At 30.0% G+C, this 23,608-nt stretch overlaps 1 protein-coding gene across 1 annotated transcript in view; it reads right to left on the bottom strand.

The window, feature by feature from the left end:
- Positions 1 to 23,608, bottom strand: part of Rbp (RIMS binding protein) — a 453,814-nt gene that overhangs the window by 11,098 nt on the left and 419,108 nt on the right. The window contains exon 27 of the mRNA XM_075364347.1: positions 5,886 to 5,923. Coding sequence (XP_075220462.1) covers positions 5,886 to 5,923 — 38 coding nt within the window. The remainder of the gene's footprint in view (positions 1 to 5,885; positions 5,924 to 23,608) is intronic.

Here is a 23,608-nt window from a genome sequence, read left to right as displayed (position 1 = left end):
TCAATTTCTTTTTCATTATTATTTATTTAAAGTATTTCCATAATAATTATTTATATTTTTTTTCAAAGCTGTTTTTTGTTAAACATATGACTATATATAAAGTCATATGTTTTGTTCTATGACTACTTAAAGTTGAGGTTCCCTTTCTGTAATATGCCTAGTGTTTCGCACAAAATACAGCTAATAGAAGATGCTGTTTAACCAATGTAAATAACAATTTAAAAGCACCAGACATAAATGGTGATGAAAAAGAAAGAGATCTATTGGAGAAACTCTATATAAATAAATTCAGAAAAATAAATAGATTAATTAACAGAAATTTAATATTGAATTTACAAGTTTTTTGGTAGAACTGTTATGATCAATTAATGAGAAAATAGATGTAGTAAATTTATTCCAGATCTGTCATGAGCAAGGAACCTTATTAACAAATGACAAATTGATAAACTATTTTATTTCCTTTAATTTTGTTTTTAATTATGTTACACTTTAGCTGATGAAGTAGCTGAACTACAAAAGTTGCTATAAATGTTTTGAGACAATCTATCATAACTATATTTCAGTGGTTTAAAAAAGATACAAGAATTATTCTAAATAATACTTATATACAACATACTGAACGTTGAAAAAATTAATATATTGCTTACTAAGTATATGTACACACAGCTATATATAACTGCATAAACAAATTAATATTTGAGATAAGAAAATTATTTTTCTTTTTGCTTAGTAAAGGTTATTAAATAATAAATTGGTATAGCTAATTTCTCCTACATAAATGATTAACGGGATTTCATATTACACTACTAGTTTTATTTCTATACCTAACACCAATACAAAATTCAATGATAAAGAAATCCTTGAAATTAAACAGTTGTAAATATTTAAATAACAGGGTTGCCATTTCACAAAAACTAATGAGAAAAGGAGATAAGATAAAAGTGAAAGGAAGGCTAAGTTACAAATAAGGAAGGATTAAGTTGATAATAGCACAAAGTACAGAAATTGGCTTTTAGGAGAACTCAAGAAGAAAATGAACATCATTAAATTATGATTTTGAAGTCTAGCTCACACAAAAGATGATGACAAAAGTTTCTTGTGAAAACTATTTACATGACGTTACTTTCTGTCCCTCCTCATGAAGAAAGTGGAAAAACTGGATACTGGAGAAGAAAAAGTGAAAATTGATTGAGAAGCAAAAGGCTAATTCAAAACAGAAACTCTTTGGGAAAAACATAGATTATAGAACAGATATATACCTGAGATTTATTCTACTCAGATAAAAGAATAATTTCTGTAAACTGAAGTAGACATAAAGAAAACTATTTTGAAAATTTTTATTGATGACTAGAATATAAATCACTATCACATTTTTTTTATTTTGGATAACCTGTAACTGTAATGCCATAACATTATTCATACTTAAAATGAAAAAATTATTTTTTTGACTAAACTTATGAATTATATTAATGTAATTATGCCCTCAAGTAATCTATTAAATATTTACTTTTAAATAACAATAATTTAGGTAATTAACAATTAATTGTCTGCCAGTAAACTGCAAACTCTCGTCTTAGCTAAGTGAACTGTTCTGTAAACAAGAGTGATTTTCTTTCAAATTTATCAGAACCTCAACCAGCACCTTTATAATAAAATAATGTTATATTAAAATTATATAAAAGGTAAAAGGTGTAAAGGGGAAAAGGTTTTAAGGGTAAGGGTTCATATTTTAAAGATAAATTATAAAAAGTATTGTAACTCGTTTTATTATATAGGACAATTTCAAATTATTTTTTACCTATTAAGGAATTTCTAATATTATCATAACTTAGTGTTAAATAGTTGTTACTATAAGCAATTTAATATTCATTACATTTTAAATCTACAGTAATACCATAATATAACATATAGATACTATACCAATGTTTTCTATATGGCATGATTTGTGAATTAATTAATATCTTTATATACTGGTTCTATGTACGACAGGAAACAATATTTTTCTTATAAATCAAAACACCTTAGAGAGTAGTTGCCAACAAATTTAAGGTTAATGACAGTGGTGAAGCTATGTTCAAAACTGATTTCATCCAAATCACTAAAGTTAAACAATGTTTTTTGTAGTTTTACTCCATCTTGTGTGCATTTATGGCTAATGACCATAGTAGTCAATGCCTCTTAAGATCTGAATATTAGAAAAAACCTTACTAATATCGGTGAAGTGAATTCAATACCTAATAATTAATTTGTTTATGGTAAATTTTAGATACATGAGAACATTTTACCTCTCTTTAATTGTAAGTTAGTTTATAAAGGTGTATGAATAAATGGAAGTAATATTATTCAACTTGGAAGACAATATATAATACTTTTTACAGAGATTAGGAAAAATGCCTTTCAAAATAATATACATCAACTACTATACCTTCTAATTTCTTATTTCCAATCTTATTACATGTTTTGAATGAAAGTTAGGTAATTCAAAGAATAATCTGTTGTGGAGCAACAATAATCATGGTTATATTAAAATATTATTTAATCTATTGAAATAGTTACAATGAAAGTTAGCAATTGTAAATGATGAAATTAAAAACATTATGAACCATGAGCTTCATAATGAACTGTTAGGTCATTGAGTTAATTAATTATGGGCTGATAATCAAAAGTGAGATTTTGGTAAACTGAATATTTAATGTAAAGCAAATCATTTACTTCTAGAAGTGAATTTGTGACTACAGCATAGTAAATAACTAAGATATATTTCAGTGTGCTGTATTAATTTTAAACATCTCATCATCATATTTTTCCCAAGGCACATTTGAAATGCTGCCTACAACTCACAAATAAATGTTTCTATTTGTAAAATTATTCATTATTAAGGTTTAAAACAAAGTTACTGCAATTTTTTTAATCATCATAATGAAAATAAAGAAATAAATGTATTCAAATATTACTATTTCAAAGGGAAAAAATGTTTTAATTGTGATAAAATGAGAAAGTCAAATTATCATTGATAAAATGTAATAAGTCTGGATCAATAAAAGCAAGCCTACTACTCTGAAAAAAATTCCTGTTTAAGAAGTTGTTATGAACACCTTTACATGATAGCAATTTGTAGAAGTAAAATTTAAAAAGAAAAAAATAATTAACTTTACACTGGTATGAATATGAAAACAAAAATAATTTTTTACGTTTAAAAAATATATAAACTAAATGCATCATGAATCTTGATTTTTTATATTTTCTCAGTATCCATGAAAATAAACCAGTGAACAAATATACACGCGTGTGTGCACGCACCCACACACACATACACAAATGTGCATATGCACACACTTTTATATATATATATATATATATATAACCATAACATACACAAACTGTATATTATTCCAGTTAATATCTTTCTTATATTTCAGTGTAAACTGAATTACCCATATTAGTTGTAGTACATCTAATAAAGCTTAAAAATTAAACAAGAAGCATTTGAATGGACGTAAAACTTTAATACATAAGTGATTAAATAAATTAAAATTAAAAGTCTTTCTGAATTATAGTTAATCTTTTTTTATTGAGGTGTTACTGGTGACAATTATAAAAATCAGACATTGGAATTTTTCTTTAATTTTTTTGTAAAATAGGAAAAAAATAATATAGAAGAAATATTAATTACTGTTTTATCAAAATAAAAATTAAAACTATTATCACTTTAAATAATTCATTAAATGTAGTAAAAAATAAATTTTACCCTTAATTAAATAATAAATTGCTTAATAAATTAAATTATAATAAAACAGCAAAAAGATGAAAAAGTTCCTGTTTCCAATTTATTAAAAAGAAAATTTACTTTACTTTTCATAAAAAAAAGAGAAGGGAAAAGGTGTAAAGAAATAAAATTAAACCATATAATATAACAAACATACATACATACAGACAAACAAACAGGTACGTATAAACAACAATAAAATGACTAAATAGTAGTCTAGACATCGATGTAAATTATTTCAAGCCATGAGGCTGTGATTCCCTGAAGTAAAGAAAAACAAATAAACAAATAAATAAATAATGTCAGCCATTAAGACAAACATATAATGCAGTAAAAACAACAATCATGCTACGTAATAAAGCATTATTTAATAATGAAAAATTGTAAAATATATACGAGTATATGTATGCTATATCGCATATATACATTTACATGTGTTTATTTACATGATATTATTTTATTCGTATGACATGTGACAAATTCATGTATAATTTTAGGAAGTGACAAATTAATATGGATGACAAAAAATTAGTTGTAGTTATTATTTTCTGTTAAAACTTCTTTTTTTTTGTATTTTCTGCATTGATATACGAGATTGTTCTTGATTATATGAGTGTCATTTTCTGAGCCCTTGCAATTTTTATATTAATAAGACATGCACGTATTAACCTGAGTTATGATCTTTTACAAAACACTGCAACAGTACCATTACTGTGACCATCATGCAAATCGCTCACCCTAAATGATTATAGTTTTAATTTTAATATTGACCATTATTATTAATGTTACAGTTATCGCAACCAACATTTTTATTTTTTTTTAACATAACAACAGCCCAATAACATTAACGAATCAGAATATTTTATTTACTTTCAAAAAGAACAGCCACAATACCAACTTATTAGTACAAAATAATCTGTACATTTAAATTGTGTTGATTTCAAAAATTATTGAAATATTTTTATGCTTTACCACCACATAAAAAATTAAATACCAGATATAATATTCACATAGCATTTATGAATTAATAGCATAATTACTTTGTACTGATATTTAGTAATAACTGAATAAAATTAGCTACATGTGCTTATCAATTTTAAAGGATCATATATAAAGCATGTCCTCAGTCTTTAAAAATATTTTTCCACTCTATACTTCAAAGCTAAATTTCTAATAACGATTACCAGAAAAATATATTGACTTTTTAATAAGAGGGGACAGAATGCAATGCATCTGCAGCAATCTCGAAATTATTCAAACACATAATGTTCAAGCATACTGCAAATCTTTAGCTGGAGGTTGTATGACATGTTAAAATAGCTAAAAATATAGGAACTGATTTTAAGCACTGAAAATATTTTTATTGATGCATTGATATTTCAGTAATTGTCAAAAAAAGAGTATCACATGTTTTTCCTTTCTTTTATACATATACAATATGAATGATGGTGCAGCCATGGTTTATTTAGTGTTCACGGGTTTATATATTACACATACATTGTTATTAATGACAAAAGTAATCACATTTTTCATATACAGTTCTGTATGACTGCCAGCTTATTAAATTGCATCATGTACACTAGAAGGTATAAGTAAAAATTCACGTTATCTTAACACTGTGTGTGTGTGTGTGTGTATGTGTACACACGTATAAGTACATATTTTTAATGCATACGTAAATATACAAACACATATGTACAATATATATATATATATATATATATATTAACTTAGCAAAACCAATTCTTTTTTTATTGTATTTGTCCATATTCCCAGTTGTACTAATTATGCCAAAGACAAAATTATAAAAATACTATATCCCCAAGAGTACAGAATTCAATAATGCTTCAAGGGAAACACTTGAAAGTGCTATTATGAAAAAACAATAAGCACAAGGTAAGAAGCATTATTGAATTCTGTACTCTTGGTGATAAACTGTTTTTATACTTTTGTCTTTGATATATATATATATAAGAACATGTCAGTAAAGGATAAACATAGTTAAATTGTGTGTTAATTGTATGGCCATAAGATATCAATAGTAATATTAAAATAATTATATTTAAGTGAAACGGAATGTAAAGTAAATAAATGAATAAATGTGTGTAGGTGTGCTTACCTGTCGTTGGTCTAGTTGTGTGGGTGGAGGGCAGGCATCTAGAGAGAGAGAGAGAAAAAGACAGACAGATAGACAGAGGGAGAAGTAAAAATAGAAAAAAGAAATATTTAATAAGAAAGAAACCAAAGAAAGGCACATCAAAAAACATGCTACATCAAATTTGCTAGTTTAATAACACATACAATCATACACATATATTTCATAAAAGTTAAATTACTCTACCTTACAGTAAAAAAAAACCTCTTTTCTTCTTTTCATTAAGAGAATTGCTTAAATACTTTTTTAAATTATACTGATAAAATAAATGAAAAAAAACAAAATAATATTTTATAAATAAATATGCTTCAAGCTAGTAGTCCAAAATTAAAAATTTCAGGGATATAAAATGTACAAAAGAAAAAGGAATAAAACTTAAACCATAAGAAAATAAAATAGGTAAATTTCTCTTTTAAATGTGTTATAAAAATGTTTTATTTTTTTATTGCAAATGATGAATTTATAACACTGTAATAAAAAAGTAATAATAGTAAATTATTAGAGTAAAAGTCCAAACATTCAGAACATAATTTATTAAATTAAATATCTCAGCAATTTATTTACATTATAAAAACTAATGAGTTTAAGTAAAATTTACATTGAAAACAATTTTTTTCTCAATAATATAAAAATGTTTAACACAAATATTGATTAAAATGTGTTTTACACTTCTATGTTAACATGGAATTTTAACAAATTCACTGTCAATTTGTCATGTGCTACCATTCAACTGAAATCACATGTGAGAGTGTTTGTTATAGTATAAAATAAAAAATTTGAAAGAACTAATAGCAGTTATGACACAATATTCTTTTGGACAATTTCTGACAGTAATTTATCATTTTATTTTTAAAAATAAATCAGTTGTTTAACAAAGATCTATGCAGAATAAAATTCCTAGCACAGTTTCTGCTTTAACCGGTAAGTTAGACACATACCATCAACCTGAAGATAATTTATCTTCATAGTTTTTATTTCTCAAACCATTTCAAAGCATTCCTAAAGCAGAACTCACAACTTATTCATTTTAATTATTATTTAAACTTTGCTGTTGTTTATGCACATCCTCAGTGTATTGATTGCAACATTAGTGTAAGCTATGTAGCAGAAATTTGTGTGGGACAGATATAAAAGAATATGAGGAGATATCCTGATTTGTTTATTTTATTATGCCAAACAGTATGTGGTTTTTATCAATTTTCGTCTAAGAAAACTGAAAGATGTGCTCTGTATAAATATGTTTAGATCTCTTTGTTGGGTTAAGTTTATTTATTGCCTTAATGTAATAAAGTGAGATGATAATTTTATTGGTCACATGATACTACACTAGACAGTATAATTTCACTATGGACTATACTATAGAGATACTTGCATTTGATTTGATTCATGGAATATAGTTAAACAAAACTAATAATGTCTTAAAGCAATTGTTGAAATGTACACCAATTTCCTGAAGGCAGGTCCAAACCCTTTGCACCATAATTTTTGACACCCTCCATAGGACATCAAGGCTAATGGAATTCATATAAAAAAATATGGTGTGAAAGGTTCAGACCTGCGTTCAGGAAAATGGTGGACATTTTTCTTTTGGCATTTCCAATACTTGCTGTAAGACATTATCAGTTGTACATAACTACATTCCAAAAATCAAATCAGATGGCAGTATCTCTGAATTATAGTCCATAATGGAATTATAATGTATAGTATCATGATGTACACAATAACTTATTAAATGATCTCACTATATTTGTAATATATGATAGTCTTTATATAAGCACAAATTTTGTTTGTCATTATGAAGAGTTTAACAAAATTAGATTTTCATTTATTTTAGCACATTTTAAACATAGAATGTGCTAAGCTGATGAAGAAAAGAAAATATAGTAATAATAAAAAAGTAAAATAAATAATAATAAGAATAATAATAAAACATATAGAGGATATAAGTGGTATGTTGAAGTTGGATTGGATCAGAAACAAAGGGATGAATTGGAACGCTTCTTAATTTCTTTTACAACCAATAAATGATGACAAAAAAATGTTAAATGAACATTTTCTTGTCAAACAACCAATTGAACTGATATAACAGCTTAGACAATCAAGCAAATCAGTTCATATACCTTCTAAAAGATTGTATTTTTTAGAGTCTGAATAATGACTACAAGTATAACTTCTGTGAGTATTTGTAGTATAACTTCAGGGAACAACATATTACTCGGTGAGAATATTAAATAAAAAGATATGGATCAAGATGTGAATCATAAAAAGGTACAATCAGGTGTTGTATCAGTATGAAAGATTTCTGAGTTTTTTGTTGTACTTTTCTATATTGTTTGAGTGGCATAATAAGGTTGTTTAAAAATAGAAACCTAAATATAAGAGAAGATCTGGGACTTGATAAGAGGGTATAGACATATTTTTATGCGTGCAAACAATGCACATATATAAATATTGCATTGCATATCATAAAAAAAAACCACAAATGACAGACTAAACATAAAAAATATATGACAAATGAGGAATATTTTGCAGGTCATGAAGTGTATTTGTAACACTTTAAATGTGTACAACTGTGAATGCTAGACACAAATTCTTAGATTTCTTCAGGTGATGTCTTTAACAGATGGGTTAATTTCTGAATTTGTATGCTAGTGTAAACTCAAGTAACCAGAACACATTGCAACTATGAGTATATGTACATGTATACCCATGCTTTTCATTTTTATATATGAAATGGATTTCCTATATTAATCTCACCATCTTCAGTGAACTCATGCTTATCAGGCTCATGCATATCTCCTAAAAATATGACAGAGTTATAAGTTATGTTCATCTCAATAAATTACAGTCACTCATTCTTCTATTATCTTTTAACTAAATTTCTGAAAACAATTTCAGAATGATATTTCAGAAAAAGAGAGCGTGCTATGGAACAGGTATCCCTGGGTACCATGTAACTTGTAGTTTGTCTATTAGATTAGAGTTGTAGCTATTTCGTATACAATTTATTTAATACCGATGAGTTCATTTGCACAGAATGACAGATTTAACAAACTTTAATACCAACAGTGCTGTATTATAAAAATGACTATGGCTGTATCCCATGTTGATAAAAGAAGAAGCAACTCATGACACTATGAAAAAAAGTATAAAAACTCAAAATATTAATTTTAATAATAGTTGGACAATGAGTTCTGCTTTTGGCAAATCTTTAAAATTATTCAATTTAAGGCATAAAGTCCATCATCTTTAGTTCAAAATTAATAAAATACACACACACACATATATTTGGACAAAGCCTAACAGATAATATTTATATACTAGACCATCAAATCTGAATAAGTAAAAAACAAACAAATAGAACTTTGTTAGAATAACATACAATGACAAAAACAAATTTATCAAAAAGACATGATACAGATAACATACACTCAGAAAAATAAAACAGAAGAGAATCCTGAACTGCCTTTTAAAAAATTTACTTGAAAGAACTGTAAGATAGCATTAGAGAATTCTTCTTAACACATTATGTAGAAAGTGAATATAAATTTAGTTCATTTCAAATATACTAGATTTTTATATGAGAATTAAACAACATAAAATGTTGAATGTTTTCAATGAATAGTTAGATATCCAGTCAATTACACTGTTATTGTTACTGAGTATTATGAATGTTTGGCCTTTTCATTCAATAATGATTTAAATACTGAATAACAAAAACAATTTTATAAAATTGTAAAACATTAAAACAAATAAAAATTACTAGTTACAATGAAAACAACAAAGTACAATCTCAAAATTAAGCATTAAGCCATCTACAATAAAGTAAATTGTAAATAAATATTACAATGTAAAAAAACTTTTTTAATTAAAAACAGGTGTTTTCATCTATAATTAAATTGAAACAAAAACTTATTTCTTGTAGTAAAATAATAAATTGCATGTAAAATAATATAACAATCTGTGTGATTACAGTGCAGTTCATTTGGATGGTATATTACACACTGGTCATCCTTTAAAAACACAAGAATAATACTTATTAATCTATGAATTAATTTATCATTCATACACCACACTATTTTTTTCCCTTTTTTCAAAGACTAGTACAGATATGAAATCCCTAAGAAAGTACATTTTTTATATTCGTTCTCATAATTATGAGATTCAAATGAGTCAAAAATAAACATATTCTGTAATAATTAATGGCGATTCAAAACTGCATTCTTTTAACCAGGTATGTGAGAACAGCAAACAAGTACATTTCATTTAATAATAAACATGTACAACATCAAAGAAAGCACCAAAAATGAAATAGACAAGCAATAATTTCAAATATAAACAGAAAAAGCACCCACTTCCTACCATTCACTGGTGCAATGTAATGGTCAATTATAACATATATACAAATGTCAATCTTTCTGCTTACAAACAAAATTTATATTCATACAGCATGTTTTTTTCTTATAACTGTCAACATACAAATTTAAACTTTGACATGTGATAACTTTTCCCAAGGATCTTCATTACACAACTCCAAAATCCTGGTAGAAAAGAATACCATTTAATTTAATAATGGGCAGTGGTAGGGAAAAATCTGGTAACTAAATAAATTGTATGTAATTTTTCCAGCAATGCTTCACTATTTCTAGATTTGAGTATATATATATATATACATAGATTAAATGAACACAATTGAAAATTTGGTAAAACATTAAAAAAATGGACATTACAGAACATCACAAAATTTAACCTTTCCCTTTTACCCTTAATCCCTTTCACATTTCCCCTTTCTTATTTTCATTCTTACCATATTCCCTTACCTTTCCCCCTTTCACTTTTTATTTTTTCATCTTTCCCCTTCCATTTCCTTTTCCCTTTTTTATTTTTTCCATTTTCCCCTTCTTCCCTTTTACTTTTTTCAATTTTTCCCTTTTCTGATTTTTACCTTTCTCTCTTTTTCCCCGCACATAAATCAGTCCAGTAGTTTTTTAGTCTATAGCAGACACACATATCAGAAACACTGAAATGAATCGTAAAATATTTAGTATAGTGTCTGTTGCTTTTACGTCCAAGAGATAGCACTTTTTTCAACAAAAAAAAATGAGTTTTTACCTAACATCTTAGGTATATAAATAGGAGGTATATAAAAACATTTATATGAATTGTATTTGAATGCAACGTTGTGAACTTCAAAGCAGTTGGTGAAGAACTTTTGGAGATGTAAGATTTTGAACAAATGAACATTTACATTTTTATTTAAATAGATATATTAGTGAATTTTTATGAATGGTGATTTAGATTCAGGCTTAAACTAAAATACTAGTAGGAAATCCAAATATACCTAACAGGCATTTCATTTATTAGGACAATTGTGCAACACCTAAATAGAAAACTTAGCTTCCAGACAACCTACAGGCAGAGTCACTTCCTCAACAAGACTGATCAAATTCCCAGACAAATATGACTCATCAAATTCCCATGGTACTATCCAGGAAATAAGGGATCCAAACCTCCTTTTACCTTGATAGTTCAAAGTAGTTAAAACCGTTTTGCCCAAAAAGCTAGATTAAGAAGGTGCTAAAATTTGGTGACAAAAGATATATGTAAACAGAGCACTTTTTTGCATTTTAATTAAAATTATAATTACTTATGTTTTTTTTTAAATGTAACAAAGTACAGCTGTAAGTGCTACTGAAGAGTCCAAGGTGGAATAATTATTGGTACTGTATTATGCATGGTATCATCTAGGATCTATGACAAAGAAAAAATTGAGCATAAAGATTTTGAAATGTTCACATTAAACTTACGGATTTAATTGAATAGATTTAAAACTTAAATATTTAATACATATATTACAGTCATGAGAAGTAAACTGATATCATTATAAGAAAAGAAAAACCTGTTTTATTCACAAAAAAAAAAGTTGATAACTACAGAAATTTTGTAAATATTTAGCATGTGGATGAACACTATACCCAAATACTAGCCTTTGTATATTCTTAACACAGGGATTAGATGTATAGCTTATAATAAAACACAGTTAATAAGCTGAGGATATGCAAAGACAAGGATTAGGATGGCCATCTACATTACAAAAGAATGAGTTTTATTTATTATAAAATTAAAAAAAATAACAATTCATAGTACAGAAAAGTCCAAACATCTACACAATTGGAAGACAGAAAAACATATTTTATTATGAGTGAGGCAATATCTGCCATAAAATATTTATAAACAAACAAACAGATCCATACATTATACTGTATTATTGAAAAAAATAATAAATAACAGCTAAATAGAACTTTTATTTGTTGACAGCAGCAAGAAATGAACTACAGAAACTAAACAAACAGGACATAAATGCCAATATCAAAATTACAGTTGATTATTATAATCAATAGTGTATATAACAAAACAAAATGAAGATAAAGAATGTTTAAATATTTAATAATTTTATCAAATATTTATAACAATATTAATAAAAACACATTCTGTTGGCAATCATATGCTCAGCTATAAGAAAACTTCAAAAACCACCTAAAATAATAAAATCAATTTAAAAATATATTAGCAGTTATCTGTATCATTATAGGACACAAACGTGGTTTAGGAGGATTCAAATCTTTTGATATAATATGTATACTTAAGGTTTTACATTTGATATTATGTGACATAAAATAACTCTTACAGGAGGAAAAAAGCATTATGTATGAAGAACAGCTGAAAGAGAGGATATGTTTCAAATTAAAAAAAACTTACTCCATTTAAAATGGGTTACATTTTAAAAATAATCCTTTTTTTCAGTTTGAATGTAGTTACATTTATCGATTTCTTAGAATATAATTTTTTTTTACCTTTAGTCATTTGATTGGTTTGATGTAGCTTTCCAAGATTCCCTACCTGTGCCAATCATTTCATTTCAGTATACCTCTTACATCCTAAATCCCTAACAATTTGTTTCAAATATTTCAAATGTTGCCTGCCTGCAAAATTTTTCCCATCTACCTCTTCCTCCAATATCAAAGCAACTATTCCAGGATGCTTTAAGATGTGGCCTATAAGTCTGTCTCTTCTTTTATCTATATTTTTCCAAATGCTTCTTTCTTCATCAATTTGCCACAACACCTCTTCATTCATTACTTTATTCACCTATCTGATTTTTAACAATCTCCTATAGCAACACATTATAAAAACTTCTAATCTTTTCTTCTCAGGTATTATGATCATCCATGTTTCACTTCCACATAAAGCTATGCTCCAAACATATACTTTCAAAAATGTTTTCCTGATGTTTAAATTAATTTTTGATGTAAGCAAATTATATTTATTACTGAAAGCTTGTTTCAACTGTGCTGTTCGTCAATTTATATCGCTCCTGCTTTGTCCATCTTTAATAATTCTACTTCCCAAGTAACAAAACTCTTCTACCTCGTAGTCTTTTCTCATCCTATTTTTATATTCAGTGGTCTATCTACTTTATTTCTACTACATTTCATTACTTTCATTTAGTTTTTTTGTTTATTTTCATGCAGTAATTCTTGCATAGGACTTATCCATGCCATTCATTGTTTCTACTAAATCTTTTTTATTCTCAGCTAGAATTACTATATCAGCAAGTCATAGCATCTTCATCTTTTCACCTTTCACTGTTACTCCGGATCTAAACTGTTCTTTACCATAATTAACTGCTAGTTCTATGTAAAGATTGCAAAATAACAGGGATAGGGAACATCCTTGTCTGACTTTCTTTTTTACTCATATTACTGCTTCTTTCTTATGCTCTTCAATTATTACTGTTGCAGTTTGGTTCCTGTAATTGTTAGCAATTGTTCTTCTATCTCAATACTTGAACCCTAAATTTTTTTAAATTCTAAACATTTTATTCCAATCTACGTTATCAAATGCCTTTTCTAAGTCTATAAATGCTGTGAATGCTGGTTTATTTTTCTTTAATCTTCCTTCTACTATTAATCTGAGCGCTAAAACTGCTTTCCTTATCCCTTTTTCATAAATATTATACACCAGTTTGTATAATCTAGCTATCACTTCTTTACCTGCACTGCACAATAATTCTGCAGGTATTCCATCTATCTCAGGAACCTTTCTTCTATTAAAATCCTTTAATACTCTATTAAATTCAGATCTCTCTTTTCATCCTCTTTGATTTCCTTTTCCTCTATAACACTAGTTTCTAATTCATTTCCTCTGTCTAACTCTTCAATATATTCCACCCACCTATCGACCTTTTATTTTGTATTATAAATCGGTGTACCATCTTTATTTAACACATTATTCGATTTTAACTTATGTACCACAAAATAAATTTTTTATGTACCACAACTTAACTTTCCTGTATGCTCCGTCTATTTAATCAATGATCATTTTTCTTTCCACTTCTGAACACTTTTCTTTAATTCACTCTTCTTTTGATAATTTGCACTTCATGTTTATAGTATTTCTTAATTGCTGATAGGTCCTTCTTCATCACTAGCATTCTCATCCTTTCTATCTCATCATCAGCTGCAATATATCCTCCGATATCTAAGATTCTCTACCAGTTCTCTTTGGTCCACCTAAGTTCACTTCTGCTGATTTAAGAAGTTCCTTTTTAACATTGTGCCATTCTTCTTCTATATTTTCTACCTTATCTTTTTTACTCAGACCTCTTGCGATGTCCTCCTCAAAATCTTCTTTACCTCCTCTTTCTCAAGTTTCTCTAAATTCCACCAATTCACCTGACACCTTTTCTTCAGGCTTTTAAACCCCCATCTACATTTTATTATCACTAAATTATGGTCGTTATAAATATCTGCTCCAGGGTAAGTTTTGCAGTCAACGAGTTGATTTCTAAATGTTTGCTTAGCCATGATATAATCTATCTGATACCTTGCAGTATCGCTCGGCTTTTTCCATGTGTATATTCTTCTACTACGATTTTTAAACTGGGAGTTGGCAATTACTAAATTATACTTTGTGCAAAACTCAATAAGCCAGTCCCCTCTTTCATTTCTTTTGCCCAGCCTGTATTCACCAACAATATTTCCATCCTTTCCTTTTCTGATGCTTGCATTCCAATCTCCAACTATTATAAAATTTTCATCCCTTTTTATATGTTTAATCGCTTCACCAATTTCTTCATAGACACACTACCGCGTTGTCATCATGGGCACTTGTAGGCATATAGATGTTAACAATCATTGTTGGCTTAGATTTTGATTTTATTCTGATTACAATGATTCTATTGCTAATCTATTTGAAATACTCTACTCTCTTCCCTATCTTCTTGTTCATTATGAAACCTACTCCTGCATCTCCTTTATTTGATGCCGAGTTAATTATTCTAAAATCACCTGACCAAAAATCATTTTCCCACCCGAACCCTCGCTAATTCCTACTACATCTACATTTAACCTACCCATTTTCCTCTTTACATTTTCTAGCCTACCAAGCATTTTTAGACTTCTAACATTCCACACTCCAACTAGTAGAATGTTATTTTTAATTTTCTGGTAATCCCTTCCTTAGCAGCTCCCACCCGAAAATCCAAATGGTGGACTACTAGTTACCTTCAGAATATTTTACCAATGAAGGTGCTCCACCTTTGTTACATGAAAATGCAGAGTTGCATTTTCTTGGAAAAAAGCTGTAGTTTTCCATTGCTTTCAGCTATGCAGCACTTAGAAGATTGAGTGATGTTTGATATGACCGTTTAAGTCTTCCTGACCTACACCCTTAACAGCTACTGAAAGAACTGCTGTCCTCTTTCAGGAATCATTCCTTAGTCTGGTTCTCAACAGATACCACTCTGATATGGTTGCACTTTCGGTCCAGTTACTTTGTATCACTGAGCACTCAAGCCCCCTCACCATTGGCAAGATCTTTTGATTCATAAAGGGAACTACAATATCATATAATTACAAATATAAACCACACCTTCCCTATAAATGAATGCCATAAATTAATTAGTAACTTTTGAGAAAATTACACGAATGAAAAAACAGCATCAAAGTCTGATGACTGTGAGTATTGAGGTAAAAGCTGATTATTACACGTTTTTACTGTATATCATAAAATCTATCATTTAGTAAATTATTTTGACTGAATATTAAATGACCTCTTTCATGTACTGACAACACAACACAACATATCTGACAGTTAATTCTGTTTCAACTATGCAACACTATAGAGTTACTGATTATTGTTAGTCTCCCGTTTCAATTCTTACTTTAACTGGTTTAGTTCATAGCTATTCTAGTTTTGTTTCTTTTTTTAAAACACAAATAAAAAAACAGCATAAAACCAATAATTCTGATCATGAATTAATTATAACAAACTATGCAGAAGGACATTCAGTCAAGAAGCAGGAAGAAAAGTTTTTCAGGAGTTACAAATCCTCCATTCAGTAATGATAAAAAAGGAAGGATTGAATTCTAAAAACATAAACTCTATAATCAGGTGACTGCAAAATTATTTCACCATTGAACATTTTTGAGTAATATGAAACAAATATTTTGTTCTTTTCTATAAAATAAAATGGTTTGGTTTCAAACAGCTATGCCAGAAATATTTTTTATTCACCAATTTAGGAAAGCAAATCTCAGGAACAATAGAGTATTCCTCTATACACCTCCAGTGTTTACAATATTCATCAAAATAGATTCCGATTTGCAAACACATACATAGTATATTTTAGAATGTAGAACTAAATGAATTAATATGATGCAAAACATCTATAAATAATCCAAGACAGTTCAATAGTTTATAAAAAAATACAGTTTATTAGGTAATTTATGTGTAGAATGAAACTAAATATACTTCACAATTATTTTGTTTTGAAAAAGGTGGCTGACTATAATTAGACTGCATAAACCAACCCATTTTTTTATCCAAAACAAAACTTTGCTCTTGAATAATTTAAATTTAAAACTCTAATTCAGTCATTTTTTTTTTTGTCAAATTTTGCTAAATAGACTAGTTTTTTTTTAATCTCATAAATTAGTGTTTTTTAAGGAAAAAACATTTTTGTCCAAAATGATTTAAATCTGTTTAAAATGCATGTACTGAATATTTTTACTGGCATTCAAATTTTTTCACCTACCTACAGATAGTGACTGTTACATTGTAGTTCCAATGATGTTATTACTGATTTTTTTTTAATTTAATTGGAAATAAATACTTTAAAATAAAAATTATTGGAACCTCAAACTGAAAAATCAACCTATCCTATAACTCAACATTAGAATCATTTGACATAAGAAACCCATATACTAACATCCCAGTAACAGGAACACTCTAATATAAAATAATCTTAGAAACTAGTGAAAACAACAAATATCACAAAACATATTAGTGAAATCTGTTACACATTATACCAACAAAACTTCATCATGAGTTCACAACAAATATCAGAAAACATTTTACTAAACATACTAAATTTAAACATACTAAACAAAACAATTTTTTTTTTACATTTTGAAACAAATGTCACAAACAACCCAATGGGCTTCTTATGGGGTTTCCCTATTTTCAGTATCCTGACTGAAATTTTTCTGCAACACATACAATAAACACACACATTCAAAACAAGTATGCTCACAAAATACTACATTAGCTCAGATATGTTAAATAAATAATTTTATTGTACTAAGGCAACATACGACAATATGAATAATTTATATACATACATAAAGAAAATAAATATACGATGAATTAAACTTTATATCCAATTATGAACATTATAAACAAATAAATTTTCTTGATCTTACTGTAAAAAAAAAAAAATAATAACAAATAAAAAAAAAAACACTCCCAGGTTGTACAGAAAACTTAGCTGTGATGATGGAAATTCTTTTTCACAACACCTCAAACATTGATCCTCACACAAACTACCTATGATACACATTTATTATTACTTAACACAACCACCCCACCAGAAGACCATACAGAAGAATTCAACAGCGCAAAATATTTAGCACATAAAAACAGACATAGTTTGACTATTCTAATTGACTAATTAACTCATTCCTACATAAAATAAATGAAAATAAAGATAAAAAAATACATCACACAAACCAAAGACTCAGAAAAAATAGTTTACAAATAGAATAATCTGGGTACAATGTAGTTTTCAAAACAAAACAAAACCAAAGCAAATCATTGCACAGAGAACACCTTCACCACACAAAACATAGTGTGCTAAAACATATAAACCGAACTGTTCTGACTGTAAATTGTTCTACACAAATCAATTGAGATAAAACTACAAACAAGGATTTAATTAAAAATTGAAAGTTCTCTACAGCAACAAAGAATCAACATTCTTCAATCATCTCATAGACACAAATCACAACTCTACCGGCTTGGAAAACACCTTAATATTCTGAATAGACACAGAAATTGACCACGACTTAAACTACTTGAACCTTATGAAATATATAAATGCACAATGCAATAAAAGCAATGGATACCATTCGAGCCCAACACACTTTTCGACCACATTCTTGACATTTGTTACCTAATTGAAAAAAATCACCTGTAATAGTATCAGTGATGTCTCACCATGGCATCAACTGATATTATTGGAGGTGACTTTTTTCAATTTTTTATATTACAGGTAAAAAAATTAAAAAATTATTATAGAATTTGATTTTGTCCATTGATATAAAAGTAGATATTTAAACTGGTGACCATCTGGACAAAAAAAAAGGAAAAACATATATTTAAGGAATATAAAAAAAAAGGGTAGATCTGAATTGTATCTGAGCATTCAGTGAATTAGTAAAATCTTACATAAATATACTAAAACTGTTTACAAAATGAAATTAAAATCTAAAATTAGATTCACATTTTACTAGTAGGCAGGAAACCAAAAGATGCTGTGGATGTAGATAAGATAAAAAAAATAAGAGATATTAACTAAAGAAAAAATTATTAAAAAACAAAACAAGAATTTACCACTACTTATTAATCATTACATAAATATCATTTATATAAAAATAATAATATAAAATGTAAAAAATGGCTGACTATAAATTGATGGAATATTGCTTTAGTTAGTTCAAGTTAAAAGTGAAAAACTGGCATAAATACAATGTAGATCCCTTAAACTCCTTCAGACACTCCACATCCCACATACAGAGAGTAGGGTAAGGAAAACATTGACTGGGCCTGGTAAAGAAGGTAAGTATCCTGATTTACCCTGACGGGTAGATCATCTTTTTCTCACCACTCAACCCTTTTCTTTATTTTTTATTCCTTCTTCTTTATTATTAGTTCTGTTGGTGTAGGGTTTATCCTGAAGTTTCCTTTATACTGAGGATTTTGGTGATACAGCCAGTGCATTCTCAGTATTTGATAGTGGCTGCCCATGGACCAACCAGGGACTCTCTTCTCTGATGGCTGCACAACAAACCTAATGGCTGAATGCATGTCAAGTAAAGCCAGGCCTCCAAACCCCTCTAAGATAAAAAAGGGAGAAGTTTATTTCAAGAAAGAGAGATAGAACATTTAGTTGTCACAAAATTATTTCCCATGTTACATAAAATTTAGACAAGATGAAGGTTTAAGAAAAAACTTAATTAATTCTTTCTTTAATTTAATGATGTTTGGTTTCTAATTAATTAAAAACCTAACTGATTCTTGGGTAATACGGTAAACTACATCCTATACAATATGATAGCTCTACAACTCCTGGAATATCTCAGGGAGTAGCACCCTGGAAATTAAAGAGCATAAAGAAAGATAAAATGCTAATAGCCAAAACCAAATTTATTAAACCAGTTCGCATAGATCACCAAAATTAAACAACTCTGGATGCAGTTTTACAGCATGCTATCTGCATTTATTTGTTGATACTGATTATAACAGTAATTCCATGGAAAATTTATTTAAAAAAACCTAAAATCAAAAAATCTGACAATCATATATGGCATACTACCATTGATACGTCATTCCACAGTGAATTTTTTCTACAGCAGTTAATAAAGCATAATTTTAAAACCATCTAATTCCTGCTTATTATAAACATTTTTTTTTGATTTCCTAAGAATTTGAAAATGGCTACTGCATCCGGTCATGTTTATATACATATGTACAGTAGCCACCATGTAACCACAAGCTTGGATTATCAGCCCACATGTCATTGCTATACTACTGTTCTCTGAAACATAGGCACATCTTGATTAATCATCTCTTAGTAACAGAAACATGACTACTGATGCAATTATTGTTTATGGAGCAATGTATTTTGTGTGTTTACAGTATTAAGAAAGTGACATCATGTTTAAAATATAAAACAATTATTTTATTTTATGTTTGTTTCTCTTTTGCTTTTCCATGTATATAAAGTTCAGTTCTGTGGTTCTGCCTCTTGGTATGATTCTTTTGGCGCATTTCGTGTATTTTGTTATATAGTCAATTAATCTACAATACAATATTTTATAAAAATTTTTGTTGTGGTTTACAGTCCAAATTTTTTAAGTAGTTTCTTCATGTTCAAAGAGTTATGATTGAATTTAAGTCTGTTATGAAAGGCAAGAAACTTTGAAGACAGGCATGCAAAATTGTAAACAACATGTATGATTTCATGAAGAAGGAATCTTTAGCTATAGGAAAATTAAAAAATGACAAGCATATTATTGCTATACAGAAGTGTGAAGAGAGAACTGCAGCTGCCTGTGGCATTTTCAGGACACAGGTTCAAAGCCTAAGAAAAGAAAGAATAGAAATTCTTCAAACTGAGGGAGCAGAATTTTCATTCATCACCCTGAAAAAGAAAAAGAGATGTTCTAAACCGGTTACCGGATTAGATGATTTTGATAAAGGTGTGGTTAGGCACACATATCTGTGGAACGATACAGGGAAGTCTTGGCCTCACTTACTAGAGACCTTGAAGCTCACCGGCCGGCATTATTGGCTGGGGATTTTAATGCCTGGTCAGTTACCTGGGGGTCAACCAGGACAATGTGAGGGGCAGATTGCTGACTGAGGCCGTCACATTACTGGATCTAGAATACATCAACTTTTGAGATGCACTAACGTTCAGGAGGGGGACCACTAGGTCCATTATTGATCTTACTTTTGCTACACCGGCTTTGGCGACGCAGATTCGGGACTGGCAAGTGAGTGAAGACTACCTAGCAAGTGATCACCAGGCCATCCTCATGAGTGTTACAGATGGAGGTTCTCCGAAGGCTGGGAGGACAGTTCCCTGTGGCTGGACTACGAGGGGATGGATCTGAAAGAATTTGCAGAGACACTGGATCTCAGTGCGGTACGCGAGGTTACTGCAGCAGATGATGGGGCTGCATGTCTAGTCGACTGCTTGGAAACAGCATGTACTACTCTTCTCCTTTGCAGGTACTGTTGTAAGAAACCAGAGAGGTCCAGAACATAATTGTGGGACTATTCACTCATGGGGATGGGGTCATTTCGGAAGTTGAGGACGATGTGAATTCCCCTCCACTTTTCACCAGAGAGGATATTACAGCAGAAGTGAACGAATGCCTCTGGATAAGGTGCCGGGACCAGTCCTTTTGCCAAATTTGGCAGTAAAGGTGGCTGTCGGGGCAGACGCTGACGCCTTTTTGAAGGTGTACAATAATTGTTTTGATGAGGGAGGAAGATCTGCGTGCTCGTGGCGCTTGATGTTCGCAGCGCATTTAACTTTGTGGCCCATGACGCCATTAGGACTGCGCTGAAGAGTATGAGAGACCCTCCATATCTGAGAAGGATAATTCTCTCCTATCTTAGTGAGCGCAAATTGATCTGCGAAGTGAAGGACTGAGCGGTCGAACGGTGCATAGATAGAGGAGTTCCACAGAGGTCGATCCTTGGGCCGGCCCTTTGAAATATGTGTATGATGGCGTATTTCGCATTCCTCTACCACCGGGCGTCACTCTCGTAGGTTACGCGGACAACTTGGCCCTCTTGGTGGAGTCGAGTACCTTAAGAGAGTCCATCGCTCAGATACAAGGCTCATACACAACAATCAAAACCTGGATGGCCGGAGTCGGGATAAGACGTAGGTTGTTGTGATTACAACAATTCCCACGTCTTGGGAGCCTGCTCGAAGACTGAAAAGATCATGCGTCTGGTTGTCAGATTACTGCCGAACTGTGGAGGACTGAGGCAGCAGAGGAGGAGGCTGCTCTCTGAAGTGATATACTCCACGTTACTTAACGGTGCCGAGATATGAGGAGGGGTCATTAGATACGGCGTAAACAGGGGTGCTCTCAAATCAATACACAGAAGGAGCTGCCTTCGTATACCAGCTAAATTTCGTACGGTTTCTCGAGAGGCAGTCGAAGTGTTGGCGGGAATATTACCTGTCGATCTGGAGATCACCCGGAGGAAGAAAATTAAAGAGCAACGGGCGACAACACCTGCGGAAAAAAGGAGGAGAGTGGCTAGCTTCATTATGGAAGAAATGAAGAGAGAATGGCAGATGCGATGGAACACTAGTGATAGAGGCCGATGGACACACCGCTCCCGATAGAGGCCGCTCCCGCGTCCGATGGTGACCAGTGAGGTAAATATACTATGTGTTCGATTGTCTGTGATGTGTTTGTTTATGTGATTTGATGTGATGTGTGGAGTGTGAGGCGTGAGACATGTTTTCTGAGTGATAATTAGATGTCGTGGAGTGTGTGAGATTTAGTCTCATGTTTGGTAACTTGTGGATGTGATGTCCGTGTCTGTTGACTGTGGTGTCTGAATGTGTGTGAGGGCGTATTCCCCCCTTCCTGAGGTAATGCACACCAGCTATACTATGAAACGGGGTAGCCAGGGGTGGAGGTTTAGTCGATAGTGCGCAGGAACACATACGCATTTAGTAACATCTTGTGGAACCTATTAGCGAGCCCGACACTGTCCAGTCGCCCGTAAATAGGGTTCCTCCATCTCTTTAAAAAAAAAAATGTTAGGCAAACTGTGAATGAATCTCACTCAAAGATAGGGAAGCTGCCAACAGTTAACAAACTGCAAAGAATTATAAATTAAAATTAATTTTAACAGCAGTGAAACTAGTTTAAGAAGAATTTTGAAAGAACTAGGTTTTAAGTGGCGCAAAACGGAAAACGAAAGGAAAATTTTAGTTGAAAAACATATTAGGCAGAAAAGGATTTCATATTTGCAGGCAATCAGTAATTTTAGAAAATGCTGGGCGATCTTATACTTAAATGAATCCTACGTTTTATCATCACATGCAACAGCAAAATCATGGCCTGACAACAGCGGTGCAGGACTTCATTTATCAATAAATAAAGGTAAACGCTTAATTATAATTCACACCGGAGGTGAAATGGACATTATTCCAAAACCAATGTTAACTTGGACAGCCAAATCAAAATGTGGCGATTACCATGATAACATGAATACTAAAAACTATTTGAAATGTGCTGAACAAAAATTAGTTGCTAACCTTCCTCCTGAGTCTGTAGTAGTTATTGACCATGCTCTGTATCATAATACCCTTTTTTAAATCTTTCAGTGCCATCAAGCAAGAAACAAGACATGACTGTTTGGCTACAGAAACATCATATTCCATTTCCATCTCAAATGTTTAAACCACAACTGTATGAACTAATTAAGTTGAACTAAAATAACAGAAAACGATACCAATTTGATGAATTGTTGAAAGGAAGTGGGCATCATGTTCTGCGGCTTTCACCTTATCATCCTGATTTAAA

This window comes from Lycorma delicatula, chromosome 4, assembly GCF_047948215.1.
Source record: "Lycorma delicatula isolate Av1 chromosome 4, ASM4794821v1, whole genome shotgun sequence".
Taxonomy (NCBI): Eukaryota; Metazoa; Arthropoda; class Insecta; order Hemiptera; family Fulgoridae; genus Lycorma; species Lycorma delicatula.
This window is presented reverse-complemented; position numbering and strand designations above follow the sequence as displayed.